General features: G+C 54.9%; 2 protein-coding genes across 4 annotated transcripts; one reads left to right on the top strand and one right to left on the bottom strand.

Annotated features, from left to right (window-relative positions):
• Positions 1–865: 865 nt before the first annotated feature.
• On the top strand, positions 866–10,832 carry CATSPER1 (cation channel sperm associated 1). Of its 3 annotated transcripts, XM_039244851.1 has the most exons (13): positions 866–1,035; positions 1,597–2,085; positions 3,056–3,268; positions 4,822–4,935; positions 5,120–5,270; positions 5,607–5,698; positions 5,811–5,954; positions 6,120–6,183; positions 6,386–6,458; positions 6,564–6,624; positions 8,051–8,126; positions 10,386–10,500; positions 10,662–10,832. In XM_039244851.1, the coding sequence occupies exons 1-13, from the start codon at positions 891–893 to the stop codon at positions 10,686–10,688; spliced, it is 1,764 nt and encodes a 587-aa protein (XP_039100782.1). In that variant the 5' UTR covers positions 866–890; the 3' UTR covers positions 10,689–10,832. The 3 variants fall into 3 exon arrangements, with proteins under 3 accessions (XP_039100782.1, XP_039100781.1, XP_039100783.1); XM_039244850.1 differs by having other exon boundaries at positions 866–2,085; XM_039244852.1 differs by lacking the exons at positions 8,051–8,126; positions 10,386–10,500; positions 10,662–10,832 and having other exon boundaries at positions 6,420–6,458.
• A 2,549-nt stretch (positions 10,833–13,381) lies between these two features.
• CST6 (cystatin E/M) lies at positions 13,382–14,729 on the bottom strand. Its single transcript, XM_039244678.1, has 3 exons — positions 14,484–14,729; positions 13,860–13,985; positions 13,382–13,538 (listed from the first exon to the last, which is right to left on the bottom strand). The coding sequence occupies exons 1-3, from the start codon at positions 14,727–14,729 to the stop codon at positions 13,452–13,454; spliced, it is 459 nt and encodes a 152-aa protein (XP_039100609.1). The 3' UTR covers positions 13,382–13,451.
• Positions 14,730–15,167: the final 438 nt, after the last annotated feature.

The raw sequence follows: 15,167 nt of genomic DNA, 5'->3' as shown, positions 1-15,167 counted from the left end.
ACCTGCTGGCTACAAGAAGACATTCAGGGAGTAGGTGTAGTTTCAAGGAGTTTCAGGGAGTTACAACAGGTTTTGTATCTTAACTGTCTTCTAGGGAGATCAAGGGGCTCTGTATCTCATAGTGCTATCACGTTTGACAGCCTTGAGACCAGAACATTGCTGATATTTCAGTTTTTGCCCCGTTCACCTTCTAGGACTTTACAATACATTTTCAAGAAATAACCCCACAATCTCCATCTGCTCCTCTCCTCCACTGGTGCTCTCTCTCTCCCTAACAAACAAACAAACACAAAAAAATTCCAGGCTTTAAGTCCCATTGGTTGTAAGAACTCATGAATTTCGGCCCCTCTTGCTTTCCAAGGCAAATATCATGGGGATTCATCCTCTTTGTTCATGGGCTCCCTGGTGCAAAAGTCTGTTTTCACCCTTCTCTGGACCACGGTTGTCTCTCCACTGTGGCTGGCTATGGTCTGTTTCAATCTCAAGTTGTGTCTTCATCCTTCCTACCTTCTCTGATGTGGCCTCTTCTCTACCTTTAGTTGTGAGTTTGTTCTGCCAGTTTTCAGACTGTTTTCTAGGTTATTTACCCTGATGTGAGTGTTATTTAGGGCCTTTGGGACAAGGCAAGCTTAGGGACCTCCTACTCTGCCATCTACCCAGTGACCCTTGGGAAATAATCCCCTCCCTTTTCTTGACTTTAGTTTCCTCATTTTACAATGAGAAGGTTAGAAACAATGATCCTTGATTCTGAACTATAATGCCGAGGAGGAGGCATTTTAGAATTAGACCTGGGAAGGGGCCCGCTAGTGACATCATAAAGGGAGAATTCCGAGAGAAAGTCTCTGAGCCCACATTTGAGCTCTTCTCATTTCAGAGGTCCCAGTATAGTCATGGATCAACCCTCATCGGCTAAAACAGCTCAAAATGAGGCAGACACCAATACTTTGGATGTTTTATCTCGCCCCAACTCACCAATGCCACATCACAGGCCAAGCCATAGTGGAGTCCACCACCATCATGAGTCTCATTACCATGGTGAGTCCCACTACAATGGTGAGTCCCACCATCAAGGCATACCCCACCATCACGGTGAGTCTCACCATCACAGTGAGTCTCACCACCATAGAGAGTCCCACCATCATGGCATATCCCACCATCACGGAGAGTCCCACCGCCACGGAGAGTCCCACCACCATGATGAGTCCCGCCACCATGGTGAGGCCCACCATCATGGTGGAGCCCACCCTTTCACATCCTTTGCCCTGTCTCCTTCTCGTGGCACTGTTCTTTCCCATCATTCCTTTGATGATGGTCACTTTGATGGTGATTACCACCATGGTAGCAGGAGGCATCATGATACACCTCTCCACCATGATGATTCCTACCAGCATGGTGGGCAATCTCACCACCATAGGGAGTCTCACCATGATGATAGGTCTCACCGTCATGGCAAAGTTTCCCACCATAGTGGGCTCCATCACCAAGGTAAGCCTTACAACCAGAAAGATAGTGGCTCTCACCATCCCAGTGAGGTCTATCACCATGGTAAGGACCATCACAAAGTCCACCACCCCACAAAGTCTCTTCATCATGCAGAGACCCATTCCCACAATTCCTATGCGGGGTCCTACCAGGATCGCATACCTCACAGCCACCAAACTGAGCACCACCAGGGCTACCACGGAGAACGCCACCATGGCCACCATGCAGAGCGCCGCCGTGGCAAGCACCACCACAAGGAGCGCCACCGTGGCAAGCACCAACATGCTATACATCGTTATGATCCTCAGGGTGATCAGCGCTACGGGGAGTACCATCACAGTAGCTCCCAAGTCTTTGGCCCACACAGGTCTCACAGTGTGGCCAGACGCTCCCTCATCTCTGTCCATTCTCATCTAACAAGCCTCCAGCCTAGCACGGCACACATACAGTACTCAGGCTTCAGCTTGAGTCGTTCCCGCAGTGTAGTGCACTCGTATGCATCCCAGATATCCAACAAAGTCCATCCTCAGGATCTCTCCTCCACCACTTTCTCGGAAACCTGGAAAGAAGAAGAAGAAGAAGAGCAATTGCAGAAGCGTAAAAGTGAGTCTCTGCTCCCCAGAGCCCCAACTCCCACTGCCTGGCCCAGATTTCAGGCCTGATTTGGGCCCTGACCTTCTGCAGATCATGAGGCATGACTCTTACCTGCATGCGTAGTCCACTGGCTATTCACTCACCTGACTGTTCATCATCCAATCTTTTATTCCTTGAATGATGAACCTCTTTAGGCCATCAGCTACTTATTCATCCAGTCATTGCCTTGCATGTGTATATTCACTGATTGAACATGTCCTCTTGTCTAATATGGGTGCTGGGCCTGCCTGGAACCTAGAAGCAGAGAGAAAACAAGTCCTGCCCTCAATGGGCTCCAAGACTGGGGATCAATCCTAGACTAGCCCCCCCCCCCAATCAGGACAGTTACCACTGTGGATTTTATTTGTCCACATTTCCCCCACTAAACCATGAGCATCTTGGGATGCTCAGAGACTGGGAACCGGTGTCTGAATGAGGACCTTGAGGGCAGGGAGGGACATTAGCTATTAATGCACAGTCCCCCAAGAGTGGCCTCTAGTGGTTCAGTAAACAGAGCAACAGTCTCACAAACAAGCAGAGAGGAGTAGGTGCCCAACTGGATAGGAGTAGGGAAGGCAGCTAAAAGGAGGAGATGTTTCAGCAGGATCTCAGAGGGAGAGGGAGAGTTTATCAAGATGATGGGGTCATGAGGAGAATGGGGTTTTCCATGCATAAGTTGCCATGTGGGTAAAGAAAGGCCCGGAGGTATAGAAGCATGAGCTTCCAAGATGCGCTTGAGGAGACCACAAATCCCAAACAGGCTGGCATCTGCCATGGAAGGGGTCAGGACTGTGGCCCCAGGAGCAGCACAGGACTTCAGTGAGTGATTGGGAGGCAAGTAGGCAGGCATGAAGACTATCCCCAAGTTAATCTGGGAGGATGCGCGGGATCCCCATGCCCCTCCCTCCCACACAGACTTGACTTTCTGTCCCCCTTACAGCCACCAGAGCTCAGCGGGCCCATAAGAGGCTGCACACCATGGACCTCTTCTACAGGCTGTGGGAAAAATTAAGCTACTTCATGCAGCGCCTCCGGAAAATGCTTAGGAACCTGACTGATTCCCTACCCTTTGAAGCTTTCATCTTCTTCATTGTCAGCCTCAACACTATCATGCTTGTGGCCCAGACCTTCGCTGAAGTCGAGGTCCGGGGTGGTAAGAGCTAGGGAATCCCCTTTCACACAGAAAAGGCCATAGATCTTGCTCCCGGCCTCCTAGTGGACCTAATCTAGTGTCAGGTGGTTAATGTAACTTAGCTCATTTGATTCTTACCCCTGGGAAGTCGCCAACATTGCCCAGTATTCAAGGTGAGGCTCAGAGGTTTTGCTGAGATCAACCAACCAGCCAGAGACAGAAAGGCCAGCTGAACTGGAGGACGTGCTGTTTGTGATACAGCCACAAGGTGGCGCATCAAACCTAAACGCACTGCTTTGCTGGGCAGCTGGAGGAACCCAGGTCGCCCAGAAGGGCCGGGAGACCGAGAGGATGCTGTGGAGGGGTGAGGGTGGTGGGGAAGCGAGCCTCTAGGACTCCTGGTAATAGGATTAAAGAAAGGCCTGCCACAGTACACATTAACTAAAGAGAGAATAAGAGTGGCTGCATTCTTATTCTTTCTGTGTGAAATGAATATAATGTTCACAAAAATGCTGAGACACATCGGTATCATCACCAGATCAAGGTGGGTCTGCTGCCTGGTGAGTTACAGGCAGGTTACACCAGGTGGAGACCTCACAAGGTCATGTATATCTGTAGAAATAAGGAGATCAAGAGGAATACTTTCTTTTTGTTTTTTTTTTTCCAGATTTTTTTTTTAACATTTTATTTATTTCTGAGAGAGAAAAAGACAGCATGAGCAGAGGAGGGTCAGAGAGAGAGAGGGAGACACAGAATCCGAAACAAGCTCCAGGCTCTGAGCTGTCAGCACAGACCCTGATGCGGGGCTCAAACCCACGAACTGTAAGATCATGACCTGAGCCGAAGTCGGCCACCCAACCGACTGAGCCACCCACACGCCCCAAGAGGAATACTTTCTAAAGCTGTGATTCCCCCAACAAGGGAAAGCAGACTCCTTTTATTGGGGCTTGGGGTGAATAATCAGAGGGGCATTTTAACATTATAATGAGGCTGAGACACTTTCTGGCACTCTCCGATTCTGTGCAGGTGGTCTTCCTCAAATGTATCTTTATTCCGTTCCAGCAGTTTCTTCCTTAGTTTCTAAAAGGCAAGACTGATGGACAGGCAGAAGCTTCTAGAAGTTTCCTGATGCAGGAGGTCAGTCCCGAGTTCAGGGGGCCAGGCCAATGACAATACATTTTTTTAATGTTTATTTATTTTTGAGAGACAGAGAGACAGAGTGTGAGCAGGGGAGGTGCAGAGAGAGAAGGAGACACAGACTCGGAAGCAGACTCCAGGCTCTGAGCTGTCAGCACAGAGCCCGATGTAGGGCTCGAACTCACGAACTGCGGGATCATGACCTGAGCCGAAGTCGGATGCTTAACCAACTGAGCCACCCAGGTGCCCCTGGCCAATGACAATATTATCACTGCTTCGCCGACAAGAAAACTGAGGCACAGAGCAGTGAAGACAGGCAGCCATTAGGGCAGAGCTGGGTCCTCGTTGAATGGCTGTGTGAGGTTCCAGAAGGGAAGTGAGGAGAAGGGCTAGGGCTGCTGGCGACGGCCCTGAGTGAGCCGCTTGTGTCCCTGCAGAGTGGTTCTTCATGGCCTTGGACTCCATTTTCCTCTGCATCTACGTAATAGAAGCCGTGCTCAAGATCCTTGCTCTAGGCCTCAAGTATTTTTCTGACTCCTGGAACCTTCTGGGTGAGTAAGAATGGTGTGCGTGTCTGCGTGTGTGTGCGGAGGGAGCCACTGGACTGCTAGAGGAGGCTGAGGACAAAAGTGGGCTGATGGAGGGTGTTGGCGTTGGGTCGCCTGGGGGTCTGGGCGAGGAGCCTGGGCAGGAGCCAGTGACAGCCCCCTTCCCCCCTCGCCCCTGTGCCCTCAGACTTCTTCATCATGATCATGGCTATTCTGGACTTCATGTTCTTGCAGTTCAACACCTTCTCCTTTGTCTACCACCAAAGTGTCTTCCGGATTTTCAAGGTCTTCAAGAGCCTGCGGGCCCTGAGGGCCATCCGGGTCCTGCGGAGGCTCAGGTCAGCTGGGCCATGGCGGCCCGCCCTGGTGTGGGGACTCCACAGGAAATCGGGCCACAGGCGGGGGCAACCAGGAAATCTCCTGTGACCTGTTTAAGGGATGGGGGATGGGGGATGGGGGATGGGGGATGAAGAGGCTCCAGGCTCCAGCCTGCTTCTGATAAGCCTCCTGCTATCTGCTCAGATCAATCGTTTTCCAGAGAGGGCTGGACGGTCCCAAGCCACTGGCAAAATTGGGGGGGGGGGGGACCGCCTGCGCACACTTTCAGTTCTGGCTGCTGGGCAGGTTCCCACGCCTCTCATTCATTCAGCCCCTCTCTCCACTTCTGCCCACAGCTTCTTGACCAGCCTCCAGGAAGTGACCGGGACTCTGGTCCGGTCCTTGCCATCCATCACAGCCATCCTCATCCTCATGTTTACCTGCCTCTGTATCCTGTGCTGTGGGGACAGGGGTGGGAGCCTGAGGGGCTGCGGTGGAAGGAGGGGGGCTGTGGAGGGGGCGCGGGACCCCGTGAGCCTGGTTTGACCCTGAACAGCCAGTCCTCTTCTCCGTGGTGCTCCGGGCTCTGTTCCGTCAATCTGACCCCAAGCGCTTCCAGAACATCTTCACCACCATCTTCACCCTCTTCACCATGCTCACCCTGGACGACTGGTCCCTCATCTACATGGACAATCGGGCCCAGGGTGGGACAGGCCCCAGGCTGGGTGGAGGGCAGGGGCTTGGCTGGGAGGGCAGCCCCCAAGGGTTCAGTGACCCCTTCTGCAAAGCGGGGCTTCTGGTGCTAGCTGGCAGGGGTGTGGTGAGGGCTGTCCAGGAACTCACAGCTCACGTGACACCCTCTTTCCCAGGAGCCTGGTACATCATCCCTATTCTCATGATTTACATCATCATCCAATACTTCATCTTCCTCAAGTGAGGACCCCACCCCTACTCTGCTCCCCAGCTTCACCCCCAATCCCCGCCTGACCTTGGGGCGCCCCTCCCCAGCCTCTCCAGCCCTCCCCCCTTGGTTTTGCTACAAGGAATCCAGAGGAGAGTTGCAGGGGCCTCTCCTATAACTTCCTCCTTGAGAGTTATCCCCTCCCCCCACCCCTCCCATCCCCCCCCATCCCAGCCTGGTGATTGCAGTCCTGGTCGATAACTTCCAGATGGCTCTGCTCAAAGGCCTGGAGAAAGTAAAGCAGGAGGTACTGAGTCGGGTGGGGCAGGTGGGCCAGTCAGGGAAGCCTGAGGGGTGGGCAGAGGCTGGAGGGGAGGGCGGAGGGTGCTCCAGGAAAGCCTCTTCTTCCCAGAGGGCCGCCCGGATCCATGAGAAGCTGCTGGATGACTCACTGACAGAACTCAGCAAATCAGGTGCTGGCCCTCCCTCCGCAGTGAGACACAGGATTCCCGGCTCAGTGGCAGAGTTTGAGAATCTGAGACTCAGTAGAACTTACCGCGCTTAGACCTTTGGTCCAAAGAGCTCTAAGGCAATCCTCTAAAAGCCAATTAAACGGATTGTCAATTCTTGAAAGCCCCCTTTATGAAATGACTAATTAGCCAGATTACGATCTGCCAAATACTCATTTCTTCTAATAACTTATAAAGGTTATAGCAGTTGCTTTTACAGGGCATGGTTCCAACTGACTACACACTCATCCAGTCACTCAAAGTGGACTGAGAGTAAAAACTCAAGTTTCCTGTACACATTTTTACAAAGCTGATTTTCTGAATGAATTGACATTGGGACAGTTGATCTGCTTCCTGCTTAAAGATCTTCGGAACTTTAGAATCTGAGCTCCAAGAATCCCACACTTAGGCTCATCAACACTAGAGGACTAAGGATCCCCAGGGGTCACCTGGTCCCTTCCCTGGCCCCTCCATCAGGGATAGACGCTCAGGGAAAAAAAAAAAAAAGCTTAAGGAAAGAGAGGAATTAATTGGCTCAAATTTCTTAACAAATTGAAGGTGTGGGGGGTTTCAGGAATGGCTGGATCCAGGAGTTGGTGTCCTTCTATCTCTCTGCTCAGTAGTCCTCTGCGTGTTTTTGTGATTAGGGTGGTTCTTCCCTTGTGTTAGGAAAATGGCCGCCCACCACTCAAGTCCCAAATCCTGGCAGGTTAGGCACCCCTAGCCTGCCCGCAGAGGGGTTCCCTGCTGTAACTCTTCTTCCAGCAGTTCCGACAAAATCCCAGACATGAGGCCTCTTTGCTTGGATCACCTGACTATTTTGGAACCAATCACTGTAGCCAAAAGAATAAGCTGTTCTGATTGGCCAGGTCTGAGTCACATGTCCTTGGAGGTAGGGGACAGGGTCAACCCCTGTTGGATGATGTGGACCCAAAAAGGTGCAGGAGTGGTTCCTCAGGGAAACTGGGGGACGTTTACCAGGAGACAGACAAACAAACAAAACTGATACCCGCTCCACATGAGAAGCCATCTCTTCAGGGGCATCATGGACAAAAACTCCTTTAGCCCCATTTGCTTTTTGTTGTTTAGTGTTTATTTTTGAGAAAGAGACAGAGAGACAGAGAGTGGGACGAGGGGCAGAGAGAGAGGGAGGCGCAGAATCCGAAGCAGTCTCCAGGTTCTGAGCTGTCAGCACAGAGCCCGACTTGGGGCCCGAAGTCGTGAACCGTGAGGCGATCACGACCAAGTTAGACGCTTAACCAACCGACTGAGCCACCCACCCAGGTGCCCCTTCCTTTAGCCCCATTTGAATATCTCCGCGACACACAAGGTTTCTTCTACCTGCTCTCGATCCAGGCATCTCCTTGACATTCCCCTTTTTTACCTCCAGAGCCTGAAGAGGTAGTGAGTGAAGGCACCAAACAGAAGCAGCTCATTGAGAAGAAATTTGGGACCATAAGTGAGAAGTAAGGAGGCGCAGAGGGAGGGGAGCCCATGGTCTGGCCAGGAAAGGGACATTGCCCACCTCTCTGGAAGGGGGGTGGAGAGCCAAGGCTCACGTAGAGCCTATGGGTGGACATGGAGGCTGTGAGAGGTCTGCTCACCCACAGCTGTCTCGTGCCACCAAGAGAATCCCACCAGTGGTGCCCAAAGGGCCATGAAAGCTCCTTCCTGACTCTTGCTCTGGGTCAGGCCCTGTGAGGGTTCCAGGGACCCAAAGAGGACACAGACTAGGCCCCGCTCATGACAGCCCTATTGCTAAGGACCTGTGCTGGGCCATGGAGGGCAGTGGACCTCTCGGTTAGGTGGAGGGATGAGAAGGATGGGTCAAAGAACAGCTTGGGCAAAGGCCTGGGAAGCAGATGGTCAGCACCCCATTCCTGTCGAATCGATTGGCCAGTTGGTCCAGGACGGCTGGGGACTCGTGGCTGTGCTCCTGGCTGGGGGACCATGGCACAGACTCCTGCTTCCTGGCTCCTCAGAGAACCTTCTCTCTGAAAGCTGGGCCCCGCTCGACCTCAGCCAGCCTGGCTCCAGACCAGCCGATGGGGCAGCCTCCAGCCTCTTCTCACCCCCCATCAGAGCTCAAGCCCCAAAGGCCCTCTGGGATCAAGCCTTTGCCAACCTCCCTCATTTCCTTACGGCCACTCCCACCTGGCACATCTGGGCCTCTGCCCACACTGTTCTCTCTAACTGTTCTCTGCTGCCAATGCCCAGTCTCAAGTGACCAGGATTGGGGAGAGCTGAGTTCCAACCCTGCTCACTTCACCTCAGCAACCCCCCCCCCCCAGCCGTCCTCTCCCCGCCACATTCCAGCAACTTGGTCCCTGGCATAGTGGACTCTTGGCACCTCTGAAACACTTTCCTTGGGGGTTTCTTGGCCTCCAGACTCTTCCCCACTGGTCTATCTCCACTAAGAGTGCTCTCTGGTTTTGTTTGTGTTGTTATTGTCCATTTGTCTTATCTTTCCTTTCTTAGTGGTCTTCGTTAAAAGTAATTTGGGCTTTTCTTTCATCGCCAGAATTTGAGACCCTGCAAGGGTCTTGCCTCCTTTAGGATAAGGTCTGGGCATCTTGCATTCTCCAGTTCATCCACTCTCTACAGCCTCCTTCCCTGAGGTGTGCCCTGGCCCCCAGCGTAATCCCGTTCTTCCGGAGTAGGGGACCAGCAAGCTTGCCCAAGCCTGGCAAACCCTCATGTGTGTTTCCAGCTCCGCTCCATGGGACTTCCTCTGGAAGCCTTTTCTTTTTTTTCTTTTGTTTTGTTTCGTTTTGTTTTGTTTTGTTTATTTTTGAGACAGAGACAGAGCACGAGTGGGAGAGGGGCAGAGAGAGAGGGAGACACAGAATCTGAGACAGGCTCCAGGCTCTGAGCCAGCTGTCAGCACAGAGCCCCATGCGGGGCTTGAACTCACAAACCATGTGATCATGACCTGAGAAAAGTCGGGCGCTTAACCAACTGAGCCACCCAGGCGCCCCTGGAAGCCTTTTCTGATCCCCAGAACTGGATGGGGTTTTCCTCCTGGGGTTAGGACCCTCAGCACTCTGTGTTTGCACTTCTCCCGAGTGTAAACACTCGGTTTGCTTTCCTGGCTCTGCCATAGGCATTGCTTCTTAAGGGCAAGGATGGTTTCTTGTTCACTCCTGTGTCCTCAGAGCAGGTGGCAGCATCCTTTATTTCAGTGTCATTTGGTGGATGGATTTATAAAACAGGCAGGTGATGAGGGGGCTGATGGCTGGGTGGCTGCATGAATGGTTGGGGAGGGGGATTCGGTTGATGACTGACTGCACAACATGGAGAAGGGGTGAGTGGCTGGGACCAGGGACTGAGCAGGTAGATGGGGGGGACGGGTGAGCAACGACAAGGTCAGGGTGGTACGATGAGTGAGTGAATGGCTAGGTGGGTGGGGGCGTGAATGGGTCGGTGGGTGACTGGGTGCCTAGAGAGGTATGCGTAGTTGGAGGGGCAAGCAGACGTGTGGATGGAGGGAGGGATGGATAATCGGGGGCGGGGGGTGGGAAACAACGGCTAGAATCCTCTGTGGCGCAGGCACACACGGGCTTTTCACTTGTGGAGGAGGAGACACACCACGAAAGGCCACACTCAGAAAAGCTGTGATGGCGGGCTGGTGGGTGGCAAGCAAGACGGCTGTGGGGGGAAGGGAAGGGGGCCTCTGGGAGCCCAGAGGGCCCCTCACCTCTCCTTCACCCCCCTCCCACCCCCAGGCAGCAGGAGCTCCTGTTCCACTTCCTGCAACTGGTGGCCGGAGTGGAGCATCATCAACAGAAATTCCGCTCCCAGGCGTCCGTCCTGGATGAGATTGTGGATGCTGCGTTTGAGGTGAGCCGGGCAGGACCAGAGGAGAGGGGCTGGCCTGTGGCAGGACCCCAGAAAGCCAGGCATGGGTGGCTCACGCCCAGACGTGCCCCTGACGGTCACGGGGGCATGCGAGAGGACAGAGGCCGGTACTGGCTCAGTCACCCTCCCTCCCACCCCTGCAGGTTGGAGACGAGGACTTCAGGAAGTGACCCCTGGATGGAGAGAGACTCGGGATGACGCCTTCGGCCTCTGGCAAGCTGCCCACCGGGGTGGGTCAGGACAAGTTTCCACATCTGCTGGAATGGGTTTCGGGCCCGCAGGGCTGGGCCCTAACAGAGTTTTAGAACCCCAAATGTCTCTGTGTCCTCCCTGGGTAAGCCAAGGCACAGGGCAGAGGAACTGTGTGCACTGGTGTGTGTGAGAGAGAGAGAGAGAGTGTGTTGTGCATGGCAGGCGCTGTTCTCGGTCCCCTCCAGCCCCTCCCGCCCTGCCAGGGCCCGCATCCTGGCTCAGGCCCGCAGTGCATTAGCAGCAGCTGGAAAGGGGGCCAGGCTCAGTGCTGGAGGGGTGAGTGGGCACTTGCCTTGCTTTGGGGAGGAAGGTCCATCTAGCCTCGGAGTTGGGAGAAAAAGAACCAGCTGGAACAGCCCCTGGTTGTCGGGGCCTGGGAGATCAGTAGGTTCCAGAAACAGGGGCTCAGAGCCCAGGAATCGGGGCCTGTCAAGGATCCAGTACAAGAGTGCCGCCTTGATGGCGATAGCATGCACCCAGAGGTCAGAGGTCATTGCTATACCCTGCCCTGCCTGGGGTCACATTAAAGAACCTCATTGAGGGGGGGCGCCTGGGTGGCTTAGTCGGTTAAGCGTCCGACTTTCGCTTGGGTCATGATCTCGCGGTTCGTGGGTTCGAGCCCCGCGTCGGGCTCTGTGCTGACTGCCAGCTCAGAGCCAGGAGCCTGTTTCAGTCTGTGACTCCTTCTCTCTCTGACCCTCCCCTGCTCACGCTGTCTCTCTCTCTCTCTCCTAGAAATAAATAAAAATTAAAAAAAAAAAAATAAAGAACCTCAGTGAGGGAAGTAGGGTGGAGGCTGTTCAAGTCCTTCTGGCCTTGGTGGGGGTGCAGATGGGGGGAGGGTGAGAACACAGCATGTGTGAGTGTGTGTGAGTGTGAGTGTGTGTTGGGGGGATGGATGAGCCTTTGTTGGAGGAAAGCAGGCAATGAGACTAATGGTCACTCCGCACCCTGCCTGGTCCAGGGCTTAGACGAGCTCCCCTACCTTCACCCTGAACCTGGGCAAAATGCCCAGAGCCTGTCCCCATGGCTTTGTTGGAGGTAAGGCTCTGACCCAGGTCCACAAATGCCTGGGCCTGTGCAGGGTGCCGGAGACCTAGTGCGGAGTCAGGCTTGAGCCCGGCCCCGGCGCTTCGCAGCCAGAGTCGGGGGGTTGCACTGTCTATGACAGCCACCTTGTCCCTGGTAGAGTGAGGCTGGGGCACAGTACAGGCTGGAGGGGGTCAGGAGCAGGACTCGAGTGGGAGCGGGACTCCAGTGGGGGCCGAGGGGCGACGGTTTGGCCAGTCTTCCCCCCACCTCTAGGCTGGGCCAGATAAAGGTGAAAACTCCAGGCCCTGGGGCAGAAGCAGCCCTCCCTCGCTGGCCCGAGGCCTGGGAATAGACTGAAGCTGAAATGCCATCTGGGATCCCTGCGCAGATTCACAGATTCGGGGGCAGAGAGGCCACCTGGCAGGTATCCCCAGGCCTCGCCTCGCACACCACCTCACACATTCTTTCAACGAGCATTTCCTGCCACTTCCGCTGTGCCGGTCCAGTCCGAGTGTCGAGGCTCCCGCCTGGTGGCACACGGGAGGAGGGGAGGCTGGCCTCCACACTCCATGCCCCTGGGCTGTCTGAAATGCCTGTCTGACAGGCTCAAGCAGGGCTGAAGTTTTCCCCTGCACCCTTAGTTCCAGTCAAACTCAGCCCTTTAGCTCCTCAGTGTTCTGGAAGTTACCTCTATTTTCCACCTCCCCATCCCTACCCCAATGTGGCCTCTGAGAACAGAGGGCAGGGCCTGGGACCCGGGGCTTCTCCTCATTAGGTCCCAGCACCGGGCAGGGGACTGGAGGCAGGCACGATGGGGGATGGTAGGCCTTGCCTGGAGGGACAGAAGCCAGGGGCAGGGACATTCCCCAGATCCGCACCCACCGCAGTTCAGCCCACCGGGGCCTGCTGGGGCCCACACCTGGTGCTCCCAAGGGATCTAGTCACTGCTCTTCCTGTTCCGGTGTGTGTGTGTGTGTGTGTGTGTGTGTGTGTGTGTGTGTACGCGCACGTGCATTGTGTCTGAGGCCCAGCTCCCAGGGGGGGATGTGGGTCTCTGCGGCTGTGTGTTTGGAGGTCTATATATATCTCTGGGTTGCTTGGGGTGGAGGGTGTTGCTTCTGTGTGCACCTGTGTTTCTGGAGCATCCAAGTGTGTACTGTGGTTTGTGTGTGTGTGTGTGTGTATGTGTGCAGATAGTGAGTATCAATCGCACCCACATCTGCAGTTGTGCATAAAATGTTGCAGTTCCTTTTTCTTTAAATGACATCGAATTGCATCTGTCCCCTCATCCCTCCTGTGGACAGGAGATGTGACCTCCGGTCCCCTTGGGGCTTCCTGTCCGTCCCCCTCCAAGAGTCTTGCCTGGAGCAAAGCACTGAGAAGTCCCTCTGGCATATGGCCCACAGTGTATACTTGACCAGTGTCCCTACCCTCATGGTCTCATGGCCTGTGGGGACTCTGCTAGCCCACGTGCGGGCAGAGGACTCTCACAGGCTGGGAGCTCTGAGTCCTGGGGGAGGGGAGGGAAGCACTCAGGAGAGTCCAGTGTGAGAAGCAGTGGCAACAGTTTATTGTGACAGATACGTCCATGGACCTGAAGGGCCTTCCCCACTGCACCTGCTCCTTCCGGTTCCCATGCCTGACGGGGTCTAGGATATGGTCACACAGTTATGCTTTAGGAGCCGGGAGGTATTTTCCCAGGGGATCACGAGGATCTCGAAGTCACAGCGCAGTTTCTGCAGGGAGAGAAGGAGAGGTGAGTGTGGGCCCCGCAATGCCATCCTCAGCCTGCGACGCTGCACTCTGGGGTGCGAGAGCGGCAGTCACGGGCTCAAAGGGACAAAGAGTCGGATGGCCAGGGCTAGCTCCCGGATCTTGCTAGCCCACTCCCGTAAGGGAGAAACCCCAGTCTCCTCCTCTCTGCACCCCACCCTGGCCTGGCGGCTGAGTCATCCAGAAGGCAGGGACAGGTTCAGCCAGATATCAGCCTGGCCAAGCAGACCAGTTCAGGCTGGACAACCTTGGGCCTTGGGTGCTGGGCAGTGGGGTGCTATTACCTCCTCCTGCACTCCTGTGGCCAGGGGGCAGGCAGTGATATCTATGCCATCTCCAGCGGCCATGTTCTTCCGGCAGGCTGTGCTCCCCATCTCCATGGTCAGGTAATACTTGACACCAGACACCAGCTGGGGATGGAGGGCAGGAGCAGGTGAGGGGTACTGGAAGACTACCCTTGACCCTGACCTCTCACCTCTCCACATTCAGTATGCTGGCCTCGGCCTCGGGATTCAGACCCTGGGTGGGGAAGTTTCTAGGGGCGATCCCTGGGATGAGGGCCAGAGGCCTGGGCCACACAGGAAGCTGAGACCCGGGTGTGCTCATGTCCTGAATGAAGGCCATTGCTCTATCTCCCTCACTCCCCTCTCCCCAATCCTCCCCTCAGGGCCAGGGCATCTGTGAGGCTAGTGAGACAGGGCTGCATCCTGCCCATTGAAATCTAGATATGTTGTTCATAATGAATTCTTGGCATTAATCCAATTTAAAAAATACATTGTATTAAAATGTCCTGATTACTCTTGAGGTACCCCCTTAACCTGGCCGCCGGCTCAATGCCCTACTGGCCTTGCCCTAGCCTGGGGTAGGGGGGGCTGCCCCTCGCCCCTGACCCGCTCGCCCAGCCACACCTGACTCTGGGCCTTGAGGATCCTGGTGTCGCGGAAGTAGTAGAGGCTGTTGCTGCCCATGTTGTAGCTGGCCAAGGCCGCCTGCGCTGCTTTTTGCACCTGCGGGTCGCTGGGTGACAGGTCCTGGCGTTCTCCAACTAAGCGACTCCCCGGGAGAGCACAGGCATCGCGGGGCAGCGCCAGGAGGCAGAGCAGGAACAGCCCCAGTCCCAGGCCCAGAGCCCGCGAGAAGCTCAGGTTCGCCATGACCTCGAGATTGTCAGTGCCAGGCCCGCGCTGCCCCGCCGCTTTTATAGGCAAGCGCCCCACCCGCCCCGCCCACCCAGCGCCGAGCCTGGGAGGGATCAATGAACCTGGGCGATCTGAGAGCCCGCCTTCTTCTTCCTCGCGCCCAAGGGGGCAGTCCAAGGCCCGAGCACACCTGTGTCCCCCACGATGCTGCCCTGCCCTCCAGGGACATACCCAGTTTGGTGAGGGAAAAGGCGGTGACAGTCCCCGGCAAGTGCCACGATGCAAACAGCTCAAACAGCTCATGGAAGGCTCAACCGGTATGAAATACCAACAACCATTAGCGAGGACTTACTATTGCCACCGTTTACTACCCGGGTAACATGGAAGAAATTACTTAATCACTTAATCACTCATTGCCTCAGTTTCCCTCTCTGTAAAATAGGTAGCTGGGAG

This window comes from Hyaena hyaena, unplaced genomic scaffold (genome assembly GCF_003009895.1).
Source record: "Hyaena hyaena isolate Hyena2069 unplaced genomic scaffold, ASM300989v1 scaffold_248, whole genome shotgun sequence".
Classification (NCBI taxonomy): Eukaryota; Metazoa; Chordata; class Mammalia; order Carnivora; family Hyaenidae; genus Hyaena; species Hyaena hyaena.
This window is presented reverse-complemented; position numbering and strand designations above follow the sequence as displayed.

Coding starts and splice junctions, on each gene's coding strand:
- CATSPER1 (XM_039244850.1), top strand. CDS start 891: ATGGATCAACCCTCATCGGCTAAAACAGCTCAAAATGAGGCAGACACC. Junction 4,936..5,119: donor TGACTCCTGGAACCTTCTGG/GTGAGTAAGAAT, acceptor CTGTGCCCTCAG/ACTTCTTCATCATGATCATG. Junction 6,459..6,563: donor TGGAGAAAGTAAAGCAGGAG/GTACTGAGTCGG, acceptor TCTTCTTCCCAG/AGGGCCGCCCGGATCCATGA.
- CST6 (XM_039244678.1), bottom strand. CDS start 14,729: ATGGCGAACCTGAGCTTCTCGCGGGCTCTGGGCCTGGGACTGGGGCTG. Junction 13,986..14,483: donor TCCTCAAGGCCCAGAGTCAG/GTGTGGCTGGGC, acceptor CTCCATCCCCAG/CTGGTGTCTGGTGTCAAGTA. Junction 13,539..13,859: donor CCACAGGAGTGCAGGAGGAG/GTAATAGCACCC, acceptor CTCTCCCTGCAG/AAACTGCGCTGTGACTTCGA.